At 42.9% G+C, this 23,834-nt stretch overlaps 1 protein-coding gene across 2 annotated transcripts in view; it reads left to right on the top strand.

Annotated features, from left to right (window-relative positions):
* KIF13B (kinesin family member 13B) overlaps positions 1-23,834 on the top strand; it is a 367,935-nt gene that overhangs the window by 250,972 nt on the left and 93,129 nt on the right. For both annotated transcript variants that reach the window (XM_073624835.1, XM_073624836.1), the window contains exons 25-28: positions 526-672; positions 2,857-2,886; positions 5,589-5,688; positions 8,361-8,487. In XM_073624835.1, the coding sequence (XP_073480936.1) occupies positions 526-672; positions 2,857-2,886; positions 5,589-5,688; positions 8,361-8,487 (404 nt within the window). The remainder of the gene's footprint in view (positions 1-525; positions 673-2,856; positions 2,887-5,588; positions 5,689-8,360; positions 8,488-23,834) is intronic.

Consider the following 23,834-nt stretch of genomic DNA (forward strand, 5'->3'; position numbering starts at 1 on the left):
AAAGGTGCTGTGGTCTTGCCTCAGACGAGAAGGTAGGAGATCATTGGATTTCTGGCAGATCAACGGGTATTTTTCTGTACTTGCTGAGTTTGTAAAGGAATAAAACATGGGGAAATGTTCAAGTTTTGCTGAGTTGTACTGAATGTTTTTTTTTTTTTTTTTTTTTTACACGGACATGCACTTTAAGGATTCATGTCAAGGACAAATGGAGCATGCTTTTAGCTGTATCCACTTGAATTTGACATCAGTTTGAGTTGCTTCTGAAATTATTCAGAGTTCATTGAGGTGTACTTGACCACCTTCTGACCTGCCTTTTCACATCGAGCAACCTATTTCCAGCCGCTTTTGCATTACCATTTAGTTTACTTTTATAAATAAAGAGATATTACTGATACAAACAAAAGCTTGTTGATGCTGGCCCTCCCTTCGACATTGTACATCTAGGTTTCATATATAATGCTACATTGATTTTTTATTTGGTGGTTATTTGGGATGCAAACTAATAAATCCTTTTCTTTGCAATAGGGTCAGTCACGACGTCTTCAGGTGGAGGTGCGCTCTGTGCAAGACTCTGGAACGTTACCTCTAATAGAAGACTCAATTTTGTCGGTGTCAGTGGGCTGTGTGAAAATTGTCCATACAAAATCGGGCAAGTCTCAAGATACACACCAGGTGAGTACAGTGCCGGAGCCCTGTATCAGACACTTTCACAGGATTTTCATATGCAACGTTTCTGTCCGGGAAAGCTCAATTTCTCTATTTTCCTCCCTGTAAAAACACCTCTTCGTAATCCCATCGCAGTCAAGTTACTGGTGCTATAGCATTGGTTGTGTGTTGGCTGCCAAAGGAGAAGGTCGCTGTTCTGCTAGATCCATTGAGGGTATGGATAGGTAGCTCTGGAACCCTGAAATTTGCCTATTGGTGTTATAATCTTGTATTTTTTCAGTAGTTTATATGCAGGGTGACTGCATTATGGACTGGTGGCTTCTTCACACCCAAATGATTTCCATAGTTTGCAATGCAGATAAATTCATCCTAGATTGAACACAGGGGGCCAGCTGTCTTTTACAGGTACTTACAGCTGACTCACCTGATGACGTGCTGCAGTGCCTGTGCATCATCAGGGGGCCAGCTGTCTTTTACAGGTGCTTGCACCTTGCTTCCCTGATGACGGGCTGTGACACCTATGCATCATCAGGGAGCCAGATTTATTTTACAGATACTTGCAGCTGGCTTTCTTAAAGTTATGTGCCGCCTGTACAAGATCGGAGGGGGGCAGCTGCATTTTACAGGTACTTACAGCTGGCTTCCCTAATGACGTGATGTGGATCCTGTGCATCATCAGGGAGCCTAATGTATTTTACAGGTACTTGCAGCTGACTCCATGATGACATGCTGCGGCACCTGTGCATCATCGGGGGGGGCGGGGGGGGGGGGGGGGGCAGCTGTCTTTTAAAGGTACTAGCAGTTGACTCCCCTGATGACGTGCTGCAGCACCTGTACATGATCAAAGGGGGCAACTGTCTTTTACAGGTACTTGCAGCTGGCTCCCTGATGACATGTTGCAGCACCTGTACATATTCAGGGGGGCAACTGTCTTTTACAGGTACTTGCAGCTGGCTCTCCTGATGGTGTGCTGGGGCGCCTGTCCATCATCAGGGGGGTCAGCTGTCAGAACCCAGGACAATCAGCTGGCCTTTTAAAGAAGTCACAGTTGAAAATAGTGGGGTGCAGCAGCGGCATTGCAGATCCCTACTGGACAACACTATGTAGCTGGATGTAAAAGTATCTATTTCTGGATTACCCAGAAAAAAGGTAAGAGGGCATAAATGGAGGGGGTGAAGTTACTCTTGGCATAGGAAATTATGTGTACAGACTGAATTGAAGATGACATTTAACCAATTGAGTGATGAAGCACAGAGTTCATTAGCAGCTGGTTCATGCAGCCATATAAATTATTTCCCATTCCTAAACCCTGATGATGATGTGGCCCCCAAAATGCATATTCCACCCTGTTTTTCTTTGGAATGAATTTGCATCTAGACTCTTGGTTTGGCGCTTCAATCTCTGATTCATTTGTTTACTAATGGATCAGTAACACTGGTCATCTGCTAGCTTTTACAAACAGAGGATCGGTGATCAGGTAGAGCCACTAATTGGTCAGCTTTGCCTTTGTCTATCCAGAGCCTATTCTGCAGAGATCATGTGACTTGTGCTATGGCACTGGTCATGTGACCAGAATCGGAGGTGTAGCACCCTCCTAGGACAGGCTGGTAGGCAGATTTAGTTATTGGCTTACTCTGTAATCAGAGGGGCTGAGATTGATTGCCCATATCTGTTCCTAGTTCAACAGCCTGAAAATTTGATAGTTTCCCTCTGCCTTTGTGATGAACTTTATAGAGCTTAGGGCAGGAGATTCAGATGCCTAGGCTGAATATTTACCATGCTCTGGTGAATTCCTAGGGAGGTGAACCCAGTAGGTGGTCAGAGAAGGTGGTATGTTGGCTGGAGACCTGCTCAGACTCTTTCCCCGAGAGGGAACTGATCTGCAAGCTTCAGGGGCTGTTTTGCCCCTGGAGCACTGCTGGACTACTCTCCAATGGACGGAGCCTATGTACTTACTCCTACTCCTAACTAATCTTACTCAGGGATCTATGAGTAGAGCCTTATACCTGTGCCGCAGTCTATTCATGGTCCTCAGCCGTGGATGTGTGGACTGTTTCAGTTTGTCTGCTTGTGCTACCTTATAGTTCCCAGCTGTAAGGACGCGAACTAAATAAAAATGTTGACGTTACGCACACTTAAAGGTACTATTTTATTTCAGATATATTTAAGCCTATATTTTCTGTGTTACAGGACAGCGGAGAGGATGTTGACAGCTATCAGGTAACAAAAAAAATGCATTAATTGTGTTTATGTGAAAAATATATGAAGAAGATCTCAAAAGCCAATGTAAAAGACTGAGACCATTTTTTATTTATTTTTGGCAACTTTGTGATAACCTTGTCTAGTTTAATCTGGTGTGGTTTGAAATCTTGGCCCAGCCGCACCCCTGTTTTATGTCATTCCCCTTTATATACAGATTTTAGGACAGCTATTATCTGGAACACTTTATAGCCAGCAGTCAGCACATCTCGCCTGCCCTGCTCCTGGCGGGTCTCCCCTGTGTCTTCATCCTGCAGCCAGCACAGCCTGGCAAGACCTCCGACAAAGGCAGATCTTTAGTCTAGTAAAAAACTATTTATTTCAAAGCTGAAGCTTCACACAATTCAATTATTAGATTAAAAAAAAAAAATCCTGTAATAAAGCATGCCTTTGAAGAACTTTTGCTCCATTTTAGATTGTTAAAGCTGAATATCATGTGGCATTTTTTTTTATGCGGATGGGTCTGTGGATGGGTCCTTGGATGGGTCCTGAGATGGTCCATCTTTGAGGGCCTATGTGTTGCAGTCAAGTGCAATACACCACACATAACCACAAAAGCCCAATTCTGGGCAAAAAAAAAAAAAAAATTCCCATGCGGTGGAGCTGTGCCCACACTGCATGGGTCAACTGCTTGTTTTGTCCAGGGGAGAGGAGAAATCTGTATATTCACCTGATCCTCTGCTCCACCGCCAGTTGGCCTCTCCCATGATCCAGCGATGGACTGTTCCTGATAGCCTCACTTTCAGAGCAGGTCTATGGGCATGATGACGTCAGGAACAGTCCACTGCACAAGATTGTGGTGGGTGACAGGAGCTACAGGGGTAGGTCTTGTACGGGGAGGATCAGAGCATTAGGTAAGTATATCTATATTCTCTAATCTCCTAGACCAGGGGTTTCCAAACTTTCAAAGGGGCAGTTTACTGTTGTTCAGACTTTAGCGGGGGCCGGATTGTGCCCAATGGGAGGAATACTGCCCCATCGTTGGTGTCAGTGATCGGAGTAGTGCCTGATTGTTGGTGTCAGTGGCAGGAATTCTGTCCCATTGTTGGTGTCAGTGGTAGGAAATATGTCCCATTGTTGGTGTCAGTGGTGGGAATAGTGCCCTATTGGTGTCAGAAGGGGGAATAGTGCCCTATTGGTGTCAGTGGGAGGAATAGTGCCCTATTGGTGTCAGTGGGAGGAATAGTGCCCTATTGGTGTCAGTGGGAGGAATAGTGTCATATTGTTAGTATTATTGGCAGGAATAGTGCCCTATTGTTGGTATCAGTGGCAAGAATTATGCCTCATTGATGGTGTCAGTAGCAGGAATAATGCCTCAAGGGCTGGATTAAGGCAAGCAAAGGGCCACATCCAGCAGAGACCACTGCCCTAGAAAAAAATGAGCAGTTAACCCATGCAGTGCAGGCACAGCCTCACGGCATGGGAAAACTTTTTTTTTTTTTGCCTGGACTTGGGCTTTAATGCAGTATATGTGCATTGTGCAGCAGTGCCATATATTCTGAATGAGGTATATGGCACCCCAATCCACATGTACAGTAGTTGTGTTTTTTTTTTTTGATAATAAATTCTTTATTTAGACAAATGCTGGAACAGGAAACCACTTTGCAAGGTGGTATTTCAGGTGATACATTTTGTATATTAGTGTACAGAGGTGGCATAGAAAGCAGGTTTCTAATGGTCATCATGGGATAAATTAAGGTATTGATAGCATGCAGAACTATGGGTACCACTGTCGTTTTTAGATGTATTTTGGGTTAAGAACAAAAGCAATAGTGGAAGAGAAGTGAGTGAAAGGTTTAAAAGAGAAATATGGGAAATTTAAAAAAATTAAACATATATACCGCCTAGGTAGATGCAGAATTGATCCGATGCTGCATCTGTCCACCACTGCTTGTAAGACTGAGAACTGAGTGGCCATATGATCGGTCACATTGCTCGGTTCTCAGTTTTTCGCAGGCAGAGAGCAGTCACTGTAAGTGTCACCAGCTCGCTACTGTGCCCTTTCAGTGTTTACTGGAGCACGGGGCTGTGGAGGGGGCGGAAGCGACTGGCTCAGGCTCTCAGCAGAATGCTGAGAGGCTAAGCCAGCTGCCAACCAGGCATCTGGGTGGATCCTGACATTAAAGTCAAGCTCTCTTCAGAGTCTGAACCAGGCTCAGTGACATCAGCCAACAGCTGTCTTTAGCCTGCTGTAGGCTGAATACAGGTCACAGAAGTACACAAGTAATGCTTTGGCTCTGCTTCTCTTTTAAGACAGGATTGGGTATGGAAGGGTGAAGGAAGCAAGAAAGGAGATGGGGGGGGGGGGCGCTAGGGTTACAATGGGGGAATTGGGAATCAGAAAAACCAGGGGGTGTCCACAGATAACTATGGAACATATATATGATATTTCTTAATGCGCCTGTGCTGCAGGGCACCAAAGTACGCGTCTGCATGTTGCGGTGTGCTGCATTGGGGAAGAAATGGTCTAGGTGCATTGCATGTGTTACCTGGCCATTCAAACTGAAGGAGCTGCCTTAGAATGCAATGCAGTCTTACATAACACACCTTAACATGCCACAGTCATGTGAATGGGCCCTAAGTTTTGGGAGTGTTCTTCATTGGACTCCACATCTTGGGGCTTAGCTGTAAATCAGGAGGCATTGTGATTTGTCTTCTCTCAGGACCGGGATCTGGACAGACTGAAGAGGAAATGGCTGAACGCTCTCACCAAGCGCCAGGAGTATTTGGACCAACAACTGCAGAAACTCGTCAGCAAGCCAGGTGAATGTGCGATCTGTTGTCAGAACAACACAGCCTTGTTTATAATGCATTGCAACACTCAACCTGTGGGGAGACAATGGCATTGTATTGGTGGGTTGCATGGTTTTGCACAGAGCAGCCCCGCTTCTCCTGATCTTAGCCCATGCTGGCGCTCCCGGCTCCCCCCCCCCACTGAGTCCCCTCATAGCAGGCTGCTTGCTATGGGGGCACTTGTGCAGGCTCACTCTTAAGCGCCGCTCTGTGTGTCAATGGACTCAGTCCTGCCCCCCCACTCATTCCCTCAATGGCTCCTGCTGCTGCCTCTGAGGCAATGAGGAGGAAGAGAGCCCAAAGAGCCTCTGCTCATGGCGCTGGATCAAGATTGGGCTCAGGTAAGTATGGGGGGTGGCTGTGGGGGTGGGAGCTGCATGCAGAAGGTTTTATACATTAAGGTGTTACTAAACCCACAACCGTAAAATCAGTGTGTATATGCAGTAAAGCATGCTTGTTATACTCACTGTGGCACCTTAATCCTGTGCATTGTGTAAAAAAGGCGGTTTGATCCTGACTCTTCTCTGATCCTCCCCTTTTTCTACTGTCCCCAATTGATCTCCTGATAAGACAGAGCCTTTGAAGTCACTCTACACATGCTCAGTTTGGTGTGTATTGCTAGAAATTTTCTTTTCTTGGGAGAGTGCATGTGATCAGCACAGGGCCAATCAGCACTGTCCAGATAGAGGGCCAGGGGTTCTGCAGCCTCATAGGACAGTCAGAGTAGAATGGAAACTCCTTCTACAAGCTTTAACCAGACACTGATAGAAGTCACAAGACTGCTATATACTGCTGATCAGAAAAGGTATTTATCAGTTTATATTTAGTAAAATAATTTCATTTCCATGTTCTGTGTACGGTGGGAGATCAGATATAGTGAATGCAGGCTCTTGGGTTTAGTAACACATTATTGCAGAGAATGCATTAAAGTAAGAAACCTTCTGCCTTTACAACCACTTTAACATTTGAACCCAGGGGAGGCTTTCATGTGCTTCCCAACTATGTGATCACTGTCTTTGGCCGTCAGTGATAATGCGATTAGGAACCCATCCTACCAGCTCGTCAATGTAACTTTGGTGACTGCATGGCCACAGTGCTAGAGCACAAAAAAGCACCAAATATATGTAACCACACAGACTAAGGCTCACCTCTATCTCATCCAATCTGAGAATGCTTTGCATTCATTGAGAAAATGCAAAGCCCTCTCTGAATGGCACCTATGCCAAGCAGCCGCCCTCCTGTATTCATAATGCAGCAAGACGACTGCTCAGATCGACATTTGAAAGCTAGTGGAGATCACTGTAGTAAAGATCAGAGCAGCCTTTCTCAACCTTTCAACACAGAGGAACCCTTGAAATAACTTTCTGGATTCAGGGAACCCCTGCTAATAATAACTATATCTATAACTCAGGAAACATTAGTGTGATGGTCAGTGGGAAGAATTCTCCTTACCAGGGGCGTTGCTAGGTGGAAAAAAAAACAGGGGCTTCAGCCCGAAGTCTGAGCCCAGCATCGGGTAATACCTACCTGACGCATGCTGACCTTCTTGATGCTGACCTACCTGATGCACGCTGACCTACTTGACACAGACCTAGCTGATGCACACTGACCTAGCTGACGCACACTGACCTAGCTGACGCACCCTGACCTACACTGACGCAGCCTGACCTACACTGACCCCCCTGACCTACACTGACCTACCTGACCCACACTGACCCACACTGACCTACACTGACCTACACTGACCTACCTGACCTACAATGACCTACCTGACCTACACTGACCTACACTGACCTACCTGACCTACACTGACGCACACTGACCTACCTGACCAGACTTCAGGTGTCGTCCTGCAGCTCAGCGGCGCGCCCATCACACAGTATAGACTCCAGTCAGCCAGAGCCATGATGAGGAGAGGAGAGCCGCCCGCTGAGTGTTGTCGGGATCTTCTGACAGTGGCGCGGTGGCCACATTGTAATTCCCACCTTCTGGAGCCTGCAGCGCCTATGATGAACGTCCCGGCATTGGACCAGTGGGACGTCCATCAGCGCTGCAGGCTCCAGAAGGCGGGATCTGCTATTACACTCTGCCGCGCTTGGGATCAGATTGGTCCCCGCTCGGCGGCGCTTGGGGCTATAAATAGAACAGTGCCCACCCAAGACCAGAGGCTTTTTGGGGACCCACTCGCGGCTTCAGCCACTGTCAGCCCCCCCTCTGCCGACATCACTTCTCCTTACACTTGTGGTCAAAGGGAAGATTTACCCCCTTATTGAAAGCTAAAAAAATCAATGGTGTCAGTGGGAACTTATCTGAGAGGCAGAAATTGCTCATCACGCAGGGATCCCTCGCAACCCTCTGGAGGAATCCTAGAGTTTTGGTTGAGAAACCCTGTTCTAGAGGGATTTCACAGGTATGGTATATATACTGTACATAGTTACATTGGTCTAAGCTGGGATAATGTAACTATGTATTAATATCCATACCTGGCATTCTTCTTTAAATTCTAAGGCACATTACAGGGAATTACCAGGCCGCAAACAAAAGACAAACACTGCAAGTGCAGACATTAGCTGCTATAGATCATGTATTAAATGAAGGGTTTAAATAACACTTTATAGGAAGTCTTGTGCTCTTGTCTGCAGATAAGACAGAAGATGATGCAGATCGAGAAGCGCAGCTCTTGGAGATGAGACTTACTTTGACCGAAGAGAGGAACTCCGTCCTCGTCCCTTCAGCTGGAAGTGGGATTCCCGGAGCGCCAGCAAATTGGTGAGCACAGGGTTGATTTGTTTTTTGATACTGTCATCTTATACAGCATTTCCCTCTGGAGGCTTCATCCTTCTGTTATGTCACCAGTTCTCTGACAGGCTAGTTTACACTTCTTTCATCATGACTTCCATGCAGGACCAGGACAGGTTCAATCAGTACCCAGGGCAAGGATGTGGAACTGCGTTCCCATGCCCCCACTCCTAATGCATGCTATGTAAGCACCCTGTGCCCCTTCTCTGCCCCCTTACTCTGACTATCCGTCATAGCACAGGGGTTTAGTTTGCACACATTTGCAAATACATGCGTAAGCTGTAGGCCCCGTCAAGGTACCCTGTCTACTGTAGTTCCTAACTTTAAATTCTGAGTGTCCACAATGGGAGCACATGCATTGTAATGGATAGGCAGAGGGCAGGTGACTCTGGAAAGAGCCCACCACTCCTTAAAGGAACGGGCACACCCAGCACATAGCACTATGGCAGCAAAGTTGTCAGTGCGATGCCTGACCAATATAATCAAAAATACAAACCAGTGGCCACTGCCCCCCCACCTATAACTGTTCTTTTCACAAGGAGCACAAGAAGGACAACGTATGTCAAACATATGTTCTTAACGCATATTGTTAGACAGGTCAATTTGGTTGGTCGCTGGCTGGTTGGCAAGTTTAAGCTTGGTATTTGACATACGTCGCCCTTCCAGTGCTTCTTGCTGCAAAGACCAGTTATAGGTGGGGGGGGGCAGTGGCCACTTGTTTGTGTTTTTGATTATATTGGTCAGGCAACGCACTGACATCTTTGCTGCCATAGGGCTATGTGCTGGGTTTTCAGTGTGCCCCTGTACCTTTTAAGGAGTGGTGGGCTCTTTCCAGGCTCACCTGCCCTCTACCTATCCATTAAAATGCATGCGCTCCCATTGTGGACACTCAGAAGTTAGATTTGGGGACTACAGAAAACCGGGTACCTTAACGGGGTCTGCAGCTTACCCATGTATTTGCAAACATGTGCAGACTAAATCCCTGTTCTTAATGCATATTATTAGACAGGTCAATTCGGTTGGTCGCTGGCTGGTGGGTAAGTTTGAGCTTGGAAATCTCTTTGTATTTGAACTATTTAGGGGAACATTAAATGTGGGGTCTGGCTTTAAGCAGACTACAATAAACAGTCCCAGTAAACTGTTTGGTAAAATTTTTACCCCAGCACTATTAGTTTATAACTTTCAGTGCTGCTGGCTCCTGCTCTCTCACTACTGCTTCCTTGAACTTCCAGTCTGCACAGAAAAGTGTTAACAATGGATGGTGCTGTCTCTGTTAGCTTGGAGAAGGGAGGAGGAGGGGGTTGCCTTGCCATCCTAGTCTATGGTGCCAGAGGCGTACCCATGGGGGGGATCGGTCCATTAGGGTGCCACACATTGGGGGGTGACAGCAGGGCCACTGGGAGATCACCAGCCCTCCCACACCGGGTGGATCTGCCATCTCAGCAGGAGGGGCCTGAAAGTAGAGCGGGGAGGACTCCAAAATCCTGTCCACCAATAAGCTAATCTCCTGTGCCGCTGTTTAGAAAAAAAACTTCTCTGGGCCCCCTGTGTTCAGTGGGAGCCAAGGGACAGAAAACGGACAGAATCGCTTTCAGCTTTAGGTGGATTAATCCGCAGCAGCGTGCTACACAGTTGAAGGCCAGCCTCTTCTATAGCAGTACACTGGTGCAGACTGGGAGCGCTGCTGTGGATTGATCCGCCTAAAGCTGAAAGTGATGAAATGGTCTGCTCTCTGTCCCTCGGCCCCCGCTGAACACAGGGGACCTGGAAACGTTTTTTTTTCCAAACAGCTGCACAGGAGATTAGCTTATTGGTGGACAGGATTTGGGAGTCCCCGTCCGCTCTACCGGGCTCAAAGCTCCAGAGGAACCACCTGCAGGACTAGCACTGCACCGGAGACCCAGGTAGAAGAAGCTGTGCAGACCAGGTGCTGGAGGGGGGGGGCGACGACGACGACGAACCATGCTGCATTTGAACTCTTGGGTAATACCAAGCATGTTTGGGGTGATGCATCTGAGGGGTTCCTCCCACTGCCCCCCCCCCCCCCCCCCATTGATGGGCACTGATGAGGCTGCATTGATGGGGCTGCATTGATGGATACTGAGGAGGCTGCATTAATCAGCCCTTTGAAGGGCATTGCTGTAGATTAGGGTACACTAGTGTTGCCCTCTGAAGAGTGAACCACAGTGTATCACTTTTCAGAAGGTGTTTGACAGCGTCAAGGAAGCATTATATTGCCTCCTCACCATCTGATTGAATCCCTAAAAACCTGCACCACCTCACTGCAACGGTGTTCTTTTTTTGGGAGGGGGGGGGCAGATACAGGATCTGCCTGGGGTGCCAAATGCTCTAGGTACGCCTCTGTATGGTGCTGTGTGTTTCTATTGACATACACACACTGTAGGGAGCCACAACTTTACTCCCTGCATGCAAGGGTGTCTCCATAGGATACTGCAACAGAAAGGAGCCACCCTGAAACGGGAAACCTGTAGTCAGAGTAAGGGGGCAGAGAAGGGGCACAGGGTGCTTACATAGAATGCATTAAGGGTGGGGGCGTGGGAGCGCAGCTCCACATCCTTGCCCTGTGTTACCCTGAAAAATCTATATTTAAGATTTTTCATATCTCATAGATATGAGGTGGGTTAAATAAGAGTTCTTTTTGACGAAGAGTGAAAGCTTAAAATATAACAACATTTATTAGGAAGCAGTTGGAAGTCTAGCTAATACACAATCATCTGTCTATCGCCTTACACCAAGGAAGAAAATATTAGGTTGAAATAAAGTATTTACATTAAGGAATACAGGGTATATTCCTCAATACAGTAATCTACACACATATTTAGTTACAAGTAAAAGGGCATTCCTTTCCCATAATTACCCATCCTTACCAAAGCTCCTTTCAGCTTGCTGGTCATCAGAGAGAGAGCCTAGCTCCCCCTTGGCTCTGAGTATATCAAACCAAGCTGATGTCTCATTGGTTGGCCTAGCTTGGATCATGATTGGAGGGCTTACTCCATAAGTCGGCCCCCTTTCATGCAAATCCTTGTGACTATGTTGGCCAAGTGTGTCAATTGTATATCCCAGCATGGCACCCTTTCAAAGGAGTAGGTATAGAACAATGGAATTGGCTCTCCCTTGTTTGCATATACAAGCCTTGGCCCACATTGTCAGCTCTTAGCAAAAACTTAAATGAAACCCTTTTTGAAATATATTCATTATTACAATATTTTACAGTTATTAATGGAGATTTCACACAAACTTATAAGGCAACAGATGGCCCCTTGTGGCCAGTTGAGAATATGAGACTCGGCCACACCTAGAATAATGGTTTATGTGCAATCTCCTTTAATATTTGGCACTTTCGGCTTTACCCTCTGAAATGAAATAAAACTCTTTGAGAAGAAAAAAAAACTTTTAAACTCTCCATCTCTACAGTTCACACTTCTGGATCCCAGTATTGGTAGTCATCACTTGTTCTGGATGTCATAAGTCCAAAATAGAAATCATGAGAAACAGCACCAAAACAATAAGGAAAAAAAAAAAAAAAAAAAAAAAAAAAAAAAAAACAACAACATGAGGATCCTTGTTCTCAACAGTCCAATAATAACAATAGTCCGATAATAACAGTACGAAAGTCCATACGGCGAATCTGGTCCTGTTGCCCTTGCTTCTGGGACGGCCTTCACTGGTGATTCCAAGTGGATACAGCATAAAATAATAGCCTGGGGACCAGCTTTTCCTGGCTTTCCAAGATTATACTTTATTAATGTGGACAAAGGTAGAAAAATAAAAACACAAGTACATTTAAAACATATGCATTCAACTGAATGCTTATCTGGTAAGTCTGAGCCGTAAGGACCTTTGATTAGAATTGTCATAGATATACTGCGACATACTAATGAGACCCCTTTCCCAGTGACATGTGTAACAATTTGAATGGTTACGCCCTTCAGCCAGGTGTCTGATTTTCATCCCCCCATCTTTCTTCCTCCATTGTCATATGCCTGCAAGTACCTCTGCCCCACCTTCTGTGGAATACCACGTTGCGTGTGCGTGTATGACCCTTCACGTGTTCTGGGGAGTTTAGTTGCCATCGCAACTCACCACTAACTCCTTTTACTGAAACTGGGTACAGTTCAACCTTGGCTGGTGCCAAACCTTTGGGCATATAGCTCCGTTATTGGCTACCATGTGTAGCTACTGTATGAGTCCTGCCTTTAGCAGGCTACAGAAGAGGTCATCACTTTAAGAGTTTTCCGTGCAGATTAGGCAGTGTCGCCTATGCAGACAAAAATAACTTGATTTCAGAATACGGATAAGTGTGATGTCATCAGTCACTAGTGGCTTCAGGAACAATCAAACTAAATTACTCTTAAGTACGATTGTACTATACTCCCTGCTATTTGCCAATCACTATGAGTCTCCCCAGTCCCAGTATATCTATATGATATTCACACAATGCTCTTTGAACTTAGTTATGGCACGAAAAAGAAAACTGACCAACAAAAAAAAAATTGATCAATGACCACATATGATGACTGCCCAATATTAGAACTGTAGAGAGGATTGTATGTCACATATATAAAGAAAATAGTCACATGACTGTTGCTAACACCCAGGTGTTACTGTCATAGTTGGTAATAGCTACAATCACATACATTTATATAACAATTATCCAATGTCGAAAGAGAGAAGAAAAACTGTTGGAACTTGGTCCATCCCCAAAAAACTATAGGGAAGCTTTAATATTCTATATCAACATTTCTAACCATTTTAAATGTTCTCCATATAATGTTCCCCCTACTCCCCTCTTTTTTTTTCCCTTTTCTTTATTTTACCCTAGTGAAACTAAACTCAAGAATTGCCAAACAAAAAAAAAAATAGAGGTACTATAGGAAAGAAAGAAAAATAGAAAACATAAAAAAAAGGAATTAAAAAAAAAAAATATATATATATATAAATAAAAATCTTTCTTCCCCCTTTGTTTTTTTGTAAACAAAAAAAATTACCGTTAAGAAAAAAGAAAAAAAAAATAATAAGAATAAAAATGAGAGAAAAAAAAAAAAATTAACAAGTTAAAAAAAAATTGAATCTGTATCCTGTCAAAAAAAAAAAACATTGAAATTGCCTTCAAACATTGTAGCTATTCAAAAGGCAACACCCTCTGACGGTGGTGATTAACATATTAATTGACTCTCAGTGCAAATCTATTTGCAATTCAATCAGGCCACAAGAACTTGTATTACAGAGAGCAGGATCTCTGTTTTAAAAAAAAGTTTAAATGTTTTTCTTTTTAGAATTTAGTTGGGCCTGAGTGCAATTAATTGGATTCAAGGCTTCTCCTTAAAACAAAAAAAAAAATAAAAATTATGTTTCAAGGTCCTCTGTGTTTCAAAGTACTTTGTCCAGTCTGGGTCCAATCATTTGTCCTTGTCTGTGTATGTCTCCTAAAATACAAAACTCAAAAATTAATAACACCTCACTGTACCTCTCTGAGAGGTTCATAATGGACTAAACTAGTAGTGGATGATTGGAACAGACTTTCAGCTGAGATAATGCGTCCATCCACAGTAAGTACAGTCGAAAATGTACAGACACACCCACATATCTGTACTCTGACAAACAAAAAGTTATAGGAAAACCTGGTGTGTTTGTAAGAACTTAAAGTTTAAGAAGACAACCTGTAGACATAAAACCTTTACACATATTAACAGCACATGCGTCAATTTGGAAGGAAAAACAAAACATCAGACCTACTGAATCCATAAGATGCCACAAAGGTGCAAAGCAATGCATTGTTATGTATTTTCCATGTATCAGAGTGAATGAAACTTCACTCTAAGCCACAGGAAAGGAAAAATTATCAAACAAAATCCCTACTCAGAGTTATAGGGATCGAGATCTCTTATCTGTGCACAGGTTATTTATTCGCGAATACATATAAACTTGTAAAAAAAAATAGTATTAATTTAAACTGGTACCAGTATTGAACTCATTACAAACGAGAAAAAAAAAATTATTAAAATAATCATAAACATTACAAAGCATGCGCATTAGTGTGATCACACTTATTGATGGCCATAAAAACAATGTACACCCCTACAAAAAAAAAAATCTTTCTTTACACATGGACAGTTCATACCCATGCATTCCATCACTCAGACACACACATTCATTTAGATTGAACCCATACATTGTGGATAAAGCTTTGTTAATTACAAATGAAAAGCTAGGAGTTTCAGGCCTCTGGGAGAATACAAAGGAAAGAAGAGAGAGAAAGAAAAACCAACACAATGGACTGTTACACCTTACCTTTGTTAGGCGCGTATTTTACGCATATGTACAGCAACCTACAATACAGCTGCTTTATATGTACATTTATTTTCAGGAACTCACTTAACCTGAAAAAAACTTGTAGAAAACAGTTATTAACTCTATCCCCCTCTTTTTTTCTCTTTAACTTTATTTAAAGCAAACAATACCTCATTCATACGTGTATATTGGTAAATGGTCCATAACATTCCTGTCTGGATATAGTGACACTTAAATGTCATAGAACTCTATAACATAACTTATATATTGTATTGCCACCCCGGCTTTAGTGTAGTGGTTTGTTTCTCGATGGACAAATTACTCCCTCCATTTTTCCAATTCAAGGAGTCAATAACATTTCTTTTAAAGGATTGGAATTCTTTCACAAACTCATCCCGTTCCTGTTTAATTTGCCTAATCTCCTGCTGTAAAGCCTCATTTTCGGCTTTAATAGTTGAGGAAGGGATGTATGATTTTGCATTTTCATATTTCCTAGGCCCTTCACCCCAGCGCGGTGAGTATACTTCCACATCACGCCTCTTGGTTGTATATTGCTTGTGTTTAAATAACTTTTTCCCAGAAGACAAACAAAACTGCGAAATATGCCCCCATAACCCACACGTGTAGCACTTTACCTTTTGTAAAGTATTAAAGCATCTCTTAACAACTGGTGTGGTTTTAGGCCGAGAATATTCCATGGCTCCAACTTGATTAACCACATTTCCTGTCTTCCTAGGAGGTCTAGGGGTATTTACAAAAGAGCTCTCACCTTTTAATGAGTTGTTGAAATTAACAACTTCTCCAGGAGGAGATAACTTCCTGTTGTCTCTAGAAATACTCAACCTGGTTGCATTACAATCTATGGTATGTGTAGATTGCACACGCTGCCCTGGGCTGGAAGATGCCTTAACCTGGCCACTAGGCCTTCTCCCATCTAAGAGCTCACAGCTCTGTTGTACATTGGTTGTGTGTGGAATGTGTTCATTAGTTTTAATTTTGTGAGTGAAAGCAGCCACACTCCTGAGGGTTTTTACTGGTTGAATTGGATATACCTCTGAAATCCCCTCATTTCCTTTACTATCAAACCCCAAACGTGTTTGATTTCCTTCAGGTGAGGAGAGGATCTGGATCCTACCCATGATGGGGAACTTGTCTTGCTCCTCATTTGTGGATAGCTGGCCCCCATTGTTTAGTGGGTCTGTGACCATGGTGCATTCTCGATTTTCCTGTGGCTCAGCGATTTCTCCCATCGCCACAGGAAAAGTAGAATTAGGACCCATATCTTCACCTCCCCAGTACTTTTCATATTCCTCTGTGTCCCCTATTTTATAGGCACAAGTAGGTGCCGTTGCATTAGCATGTTCACATCTGCTAGCCCCAGCCACCTGTCCTTTGAGAATTGAAATTGTTTGTAGCAACTGTGACTCTGTTTGTGTGCACTGTGTGTGATCTATAAATTTTCCTTTCTTAGTTTCATGTAACTGATTTTGGATCACTTTATATGCAGTAATTATGTGGTCCAGTTCAGTCTCCACTTTGGTTAGCCTGTTTTTATATTGTACCACTTCTTTTTGAGCCAATTTGTACTTTTTAACATTTTCCTCCTGTGAGGCATTAACCATTTGATTAAGGGTAGTTAAGGTTTGTACTTGGTTATGTAAAGCTGTATTCTCCTTTTCCCTCTTAGAAATTGTACTATTTTTATTATAGACTATATCTTCTAATTGCTGTATTTTAGTATTCATAGCCATGCAAGCCGAATACATGCCTGCTACAGCTAAACTTTTGAGCTTTTTATCCTTTTTGGTTGTTTTAAATTGTTCTTCAAATAACTCTTGGACATAGTCCCAAGGCGAACCTTGTAATCTAGCATCACATGCAAATTCATTGCTCTTATATTTAAGAGTATAACTTGCTACAAACTTTTCTAGAGAGGACATGGCTGCCATTATCAACAAATAATATGCACAATTTGTAAGCTAGATTAAGTTAAATGTTCCCCTGTACTATACAGTCACTATAGAAGGAGGGAAAAAACAATAAACAGAAACTCCAATAGAATAAAAATTCTGAAAATACAGTAAAGTGTAGAAAATAAAAGATATTTTCAGCTCTCAATAACACAATCTTTCAGCTTAGTGGAGACACACTCACTAGCCTGTAGCCTACACACAATAGACTGTAGTTTACCTTGTCTGGGCCTACACCCGCAAAACAATAGACCCGGGGGATAAAGGTAACAATAGTAAAGCCACCAGGATCAAATAGGGTGGGTAGCCCTCTAGGTTTACAATAGAAAGGTAAACACAGCCGTGTTTACACCAATGTTAAACCAAATTCAGTTTAAAAAAAAAAAAAAAAAAAAATCTACCACAAACTCAGATTATCAAATAATTTTGGATAGGGTTTATCCTTAACAAAAAAAAATTTCAAGGTATAATACAGTATGCTAGAGGCACCTTATACCCTATAATAATAATCTTTATCAAATATTAGCTTTAGTAACAAGACGTCCACCGTTTTGTACTTTAACTCACGCCAATGAAAATATTACTGCTTGTAAATTCTCACAGCTAAAAAAAACAAACAAATAAACCAAACTACTCTCTTGTAGCTCATTTCCAATGTCCTTCACACAATACTATGCCTTTAGTGGACACACCATTTAAATTAAAAACAAACATCTGTTGAACCTTTTCAACAAAACTAAGACCACCCTTAATCGGTGTCTTTTCAATGAAACACATGTACTCACCATACAGCACACTCAAACCCTGGTTAGATAGAGAGCAATGAAGCTTGGTGAGCCCAAAAGAAACAAAAACAAAACAAAAACAAAAAATTTTTCCCGCTCTGTACTTCCTCCCCATTACATTTAATCCGGATTATAATGGTACATCCAAAGTACTTTTTTCAAGTATAATTACGGGATATTAAGCAAAACAAAATATGTGGTGTATCCTCCCTCCTTTTTAGAGTTCATCTAATACCCACTATATTTTTCCCTAGATAAAATTGTTCTGACCTCCAATTTCCGGGAAAAACTGACTCAGTTTAAATTCCCCCCCAATAACCTTAATCTGCCTTACACAAATCTCGGTATTATATTAAATACTTTCAGTCTTGTAATCTACTTCAGTGGTCGCCATCTGTTACCCTGAAAAATCTATATTTAAGATTTTTCATATCTCATAGATATGAGGTGGGTTAAATAAGAGTTCTTTTTGACGAAGAGTGAAAGCTTAAAATATAACAACATTTATTAGGAAGCAGTTGGAAGTCTAGCTAATACACAATCATCTGTCTATCGCCTTACACCAAGGAAGAAAATATTAGGTTGAAATAAAGTATTTACATTAAGGAATACAGGGTATATTCCTCAATACAGTAATCTACACACATATTTAGTTACAAGTAAAAGGGCATTCCTTTCCCATAATTACCCATCCTTACCAAAGCTCCTTTCAGCTTGCTGGTCATCAGAGAGAGAGCCTAGCTCCCCCTTGGCTCTGAGTATATCAAACCAAGCTGATGTCTCATTGGTTGGCCTAGCTTGGATCATGATTGGAGGGCTTACTCCATAAGTCGGCCCCCTTTCATGCAAATCCTTGTGACTATGTTGGCCAAGTGTGTCAATTGTATATCCCAGCATGGCACCCTTTCAAAGGAGTAGGTATAGAACAATGGAATTGGCTCTCCCTTGTTTGCATATACAAGCCTTGGCCCACATTGTCAGCTCTTAGCAAAAACTTAAATGAAACCCTTTTTGAAATATATTCATTATTACAATATTTTACAGTTATTAATGGAGATTTCACACAAACTTATAAGGCAACACCTGGGTACCTGAAGCAGCAGTGATGGCACCAGTTTAAACTGGAACATAGGCAAGGAATAAAAGACGAAGAAGCTGCATCCTAAATTAGCTGCTTGGAAGTGCTCAAAAACTGGGAGTTTTATTATCACTTTAAGCTATCCATACATGCCTCGAATGTCTTTTATTCAGCCATGCTTTCTGAAAAAGCAGGATGCCCTTCAAAGCAAGAGCCCCAGATTTGAAGGTTCAAGTGAGTAAAGTCTAATGAGAGCGTCAAAACAAACAGTCTGAGAACTAGAAATGTCTAATATTAATAATATTGGTTTACAAATGACAACATAGAACAACTGACGCGTTTCGGTGGTTTTCAGGGCTACAAAAGAGATAAAAACATGTACATTACTATATCCTAGCATTAACTGAACCAACATTGGAATGTATATGTGTTCACACCTGCATTGTAGCCCTGAAGAAGAGACAAGGTCTATAAGCCCTTTGGAAGTTCTGTCCTGTCATTTGTGAACCAATTTTAAAAGTTTTTAGACTTTCAGACTGTTTGCTTGGCGCGCTCATTGGGCATTATACCCATACTTCTCTTAGGACAGTCTCCTGGAAAAAAACATTCGATTTTCCTGAGAGTATTGCCTGAAGTTGCTCTGCGTTGAACTCCAATTGCTGTTTTCTGTTCACCTTTTCTACTGGACTAATAAGCTGGTAGGATGAGAAGAAGTTAGTGGTATATTGTCACCTACTTTATGTTCTGCCTCGGGCCCTGCTATCCTTTAATAGCAGGGTGACAAATTGTAAAGGAGTCAGTGGTTCCTTATTACCCTCTTTATTTTCCACCTGAAGCCCCAGGACCATTTGATAGCAGGGTGTCAGAGCTTAAAGGAGACAGTGGTTCCTTACTACCCTCTTTATGTTCCACCTGTGGCCCTGGTATCATTTGACAGTAAGGCGACAAAGTGTATTGGAGTCAGTGGTTCCTTGTCACCCCCTTTATGTTTCACCTGTGGCCCTGGTACCATTTAATAGCATGGCAACAAAGTATATAGGACTCAGTGGTTCCTTATTACCCTCTTTATGTTCCACCTGAAGCCCCAGTACCATTTGATAGCAGGGTGACAAAGTATTTAGGAGTCCGTGATTCCTTGTCACCTCCTTTGTTTCACCTCTGGCCCTGGTATCATTTAACAGTTTGGCGATAAAGTGTATAGGTGTCAGTGGTTCTCTGTCATCCCCTTTTGTTCTGTCTGTGGCCCTGGTACCATTTAATAACAAGGTGAGAAAGTGTAAAGGATTCAATGGTTCCTTGTCACCCCCTTTTTGTTCCACGTGTGACCCCCTACACCGTGTTATTGCATGGTGACAAAGTATATAGGAGTCAGTGGTTCCTTACTAACCTCTTTATGTTCCACCTGTGGCCCTGGTACTGTTTAATAGCAGGGTGATAAAGTGTATAGGAGTCAGTGGTTCCTTTGTCATCCCCTTTTGTCCCACCTGTGGCCCCGTGCCATTTGATTTTCAAAAACCACATTGAAAAAGCACAATAATGGCATAGATAACATCAGTGTGTACAGAGGTGGTACCGTTTAAGGAATATACACTTATGGGGATGGTACTATTTCAAAGGAGGTGTCAGGTCACCTTGAGGCTAGGTGACAGATGCACTCTGTAGGGGTCAGAAGTGCAGCGCTAGATAGTGGACCCTAGGACTGACTGCTGTGGATTGTACCCTGGGAGGTTTAGGAAGCAGGTCTACTGGATCACTGACACAGATCCCACTGGGAGCTAGAGCATAGATTCCCCAGGGCGCAGAGTCTAAGAGCCAGCAGGTGTTCACCAGAGCCTCTAGTGGTGAGGATGCACTGCGCTGCAGTCTGGCTCCAGGTCGCGGCCCCCAGGGTCTCACAGCTCACGCTAGACTACAGGAGAAGAGGAAGGAGGCAGCAGGCTGGAACAACAAGGAAAGTAAGGGACAAGCCAAGGTTGGGGCCCCAAGCAGACAAGGACAACAGAGTTCACGCCAAGGTTCAGGGTCATAGGCAAACAGGGATGGTCGGGGACACGCCAAAGGTCAGGGTCACAAGCAGACAGGAATAGTTAAGAACAGGCCAAAGTCGGTAACTGGAATCAGATGTAGGAAACACAGCAAGTACACACGAAAGCTATCACGCAATGGTTGATCATTCCTGCTGGCTTGCAGTGCACAGGTTAATATAGGGTTCCCTGATAGGGCCTGGGGTGGGGCCATGCTTAGAGTAGAGGTTACAAAAGCAGTCAGGTGAGGGTCAGTTGGTCTCTAGAGATGAACACATGGAGACAGGTAAGCTGACCGACAAACTCTATTGCATAACCATGACAGGAGGGTTACAAAGTGTATAGGAGTCATGGTACCTTATTACCCTCTCTATGTTCCACCTGAAGCCCCAGTACCATTTCATAGGAGGGTTACAAAGTGTATGGGAGTCATTGTACCTTATTACCCTCTTTATATTCCGCCTAAAGCTCCAATACCATTTCATAGGTGGGTGACAAAGTGTATAGGAGTCAGCGGTACCTTGTCACCCCATTTATGCTCTACCTGTGGCCCCTGTACCATTTAATAGCAGGGTGACAGTGTATCGGAGTTGATGGTTCCACCTCACCCCTTCATGTTTCACCTGAAGCCCCGGTACCATTTTAATAGCAGGGTGACAAAGTGTGTATATATAATATAAGCATCAGTCAGCATTTTGTTCATGGCTTTGGCCACATCAAGACATCAGCTGGCTACCGGAGGGGAGGCTGCGATCTCAATCCTAAAATATTTCACACTTGATCAAAGTAATTCTGACCTTGTCCCGGAGATAAATCACATTTAAGTAGCCGTGCACTTAGGGTGCTCCCGTGTTAATTATCCAGCTCGCTCACTTAAAAGGAAGCGGCGATAAAACAGCAGCCCTCGTTTACGTTTGCCACCAGCATTAAACGCCTGGTTCCTTCCAGCCAGCCGGCAGCTCCGTGCAATTTTCCAGGCATTAAGAAACGGCAAATTAAAACCACAGCGAAACCCCGGCATTAATTATACATGAAAGGACAGAGGAGGTGAGTAATGCTACGCACAATTTAGTAGTAATAAACCAGCCGTCGCTGACATCCCGAATCAATTAGCAGGATATAATAATTACAAGGGGGAAAGATGTTGAAGAAGCAATCGCATTCTTCTGGCCGGGCAGGCCTCGCAGTGTAGACCGGGGAGCGCTGAAAGGCAATTTGTATCCTTTTTAAAAGCTTGTTATTTTTTACGCAAATATGTGAGTGAAATGAAATCACATTTCCAACCAAATAGCTGCATACATAAATGAAAAAAAAATATATGTAAAATATATATATTTATATAGTGTGTGTGTGTGTGTATATATATATATATATATATATATATATATATATATATATATATATATATATATAAAGAGAGAGAGAGAGAGAGAGAGAGATCTATATATAAAGATATACATAGATAGATATAGAATTAAGTAAAAATACTCCTCTGCACTACTATGTGATAATTGTGATGAAATAGATTCTAATTGCATATAAGGAATTGCTGCAATACCTAAGTAGATTCACAACTACTCGTGCATAGATAAATTGGTAAGTGGTTTTGCGCTATTCCATCCTCTATACAGATATACCATATATAAACAATGTGATGTTAGTACAAAATTTAAATAAATTATAACAGTAATAAAAGTCCAATGGCGACTGAAAATCAAGTGTTCCAGTATAATCAGTGTACAATCCTTCAATAACTTGTTCCAATATAGTGATCAATCCTCAATATAAAAGTTCCCAGAGAGTCTATGCGCTCTGTGCTCACAGAACTCTCACCTCATATCCACAGAACATGAGTCTTGAATGCAAATTCAATAGAGATAGGCTGATCTCCTCCACAAATCCTCACTCAGAAGATCCAGGCTCACATGTGGGGGTGAAGTAAACAGACAAGCCTCCAATAGTGTGATCACGTTCCAAAACCATTTATTTTAAAAGATAAAATCTGCTTACATCTAAGCACAATAAAAAGCGCTCAAATCAATAAAAACATCAGTGTTTCCGCCTCTCACATCACCTCTGGCCACGCCCTACGCATTACGTCATGTCACGTGACTTCTTCAGGGGATGTGACGTAACACGTAGTTGCGCGTTATCACACTATTGGAGCCTTGTCTGTTTACTTTACCCCCACATGTGAGCCTGGATCTTCTGAGTGAGGATTTGCGGAGGAGATTCTAGGTGGAGGGATCAGCCTATCTCTATTGAATTTGCATTCAAGGCTCATGCTCTGTGGATATATGAGGTGAGAGCTCTGTGAGCACAAAGGTGTTGGTGGCAGCGCATATTCTCTCTCAGAACTTTTATATTGAGGATCAATCACTATATTGGAACAAGTTATTGAAGGATTGTACACTGATTATATTGGAACACTTGATTTTCAGTCACCATTGGACTTTTATCACTGTTATAATTTATTTAATTTTGTACTAACATCACATTGATATTATATATGGTATATCTGTATAGAGGATGGAATAGCGCAAAACCACTTACCAATTTATCTATATCTACACACACACACACACACCGATCAGCCATATCACCATGACCCCCCTAATATTAAATGGGCGCCTCTTTTGCCACCAAAACAGCCTTGACCTGTCAAGGCATGGACTCCACTAGACCTCTGAAGGTATTCTGTGGTATCTGGCTTCAAGCCGTCAGTAGCAGATCCTTTAAGTCCTGTAAGTAGGGAGGTGAGGTCTCCATGAATCAGACTTGTTTTACCAACACATCCCTTAGATGCTTGATTGGATTGACATCTGGAGAACTTGGGGGCCAGTACCTCAGAGTTATCTTCTTCCATTGTTCCATGGTCCAGTTCTGGTGCTCACGTGCCCATTGTAGGTGTTTTTTGGCTGTGGACACAGGTCAGCATGGGCACCCTGACCGGTCTGCAGCTACACCGCCCCTTACACAACAAACTGTGATGCACTGTGTGTCCTGACACCTTTCTGGGTGAGTCACTCCTGTCGACTTCCAAATCTTGAAATATCAAAAGTGATGATCTCATAAATAACGAGCTTCTGTTTTTCCGCCAATATCATACAAAAAAAGGAAGGAATGAGATATCCACATAATGCAAAAA

This window comes from Aquarana catesbeiana, linkage group LG04, assembly GCF_042186555.1.
Source record: "Aquarana catesbeiana isolate 2022-GZ linkage group LG04, ASM4218655v1, whole genome shotgun sequence".
Taxonomy (NCBI): Eukaryota; Metazoa; Chordata; class Amphibia; order Anura; family Ranidae; genus Aquarana; species Aquarana catesbeiana.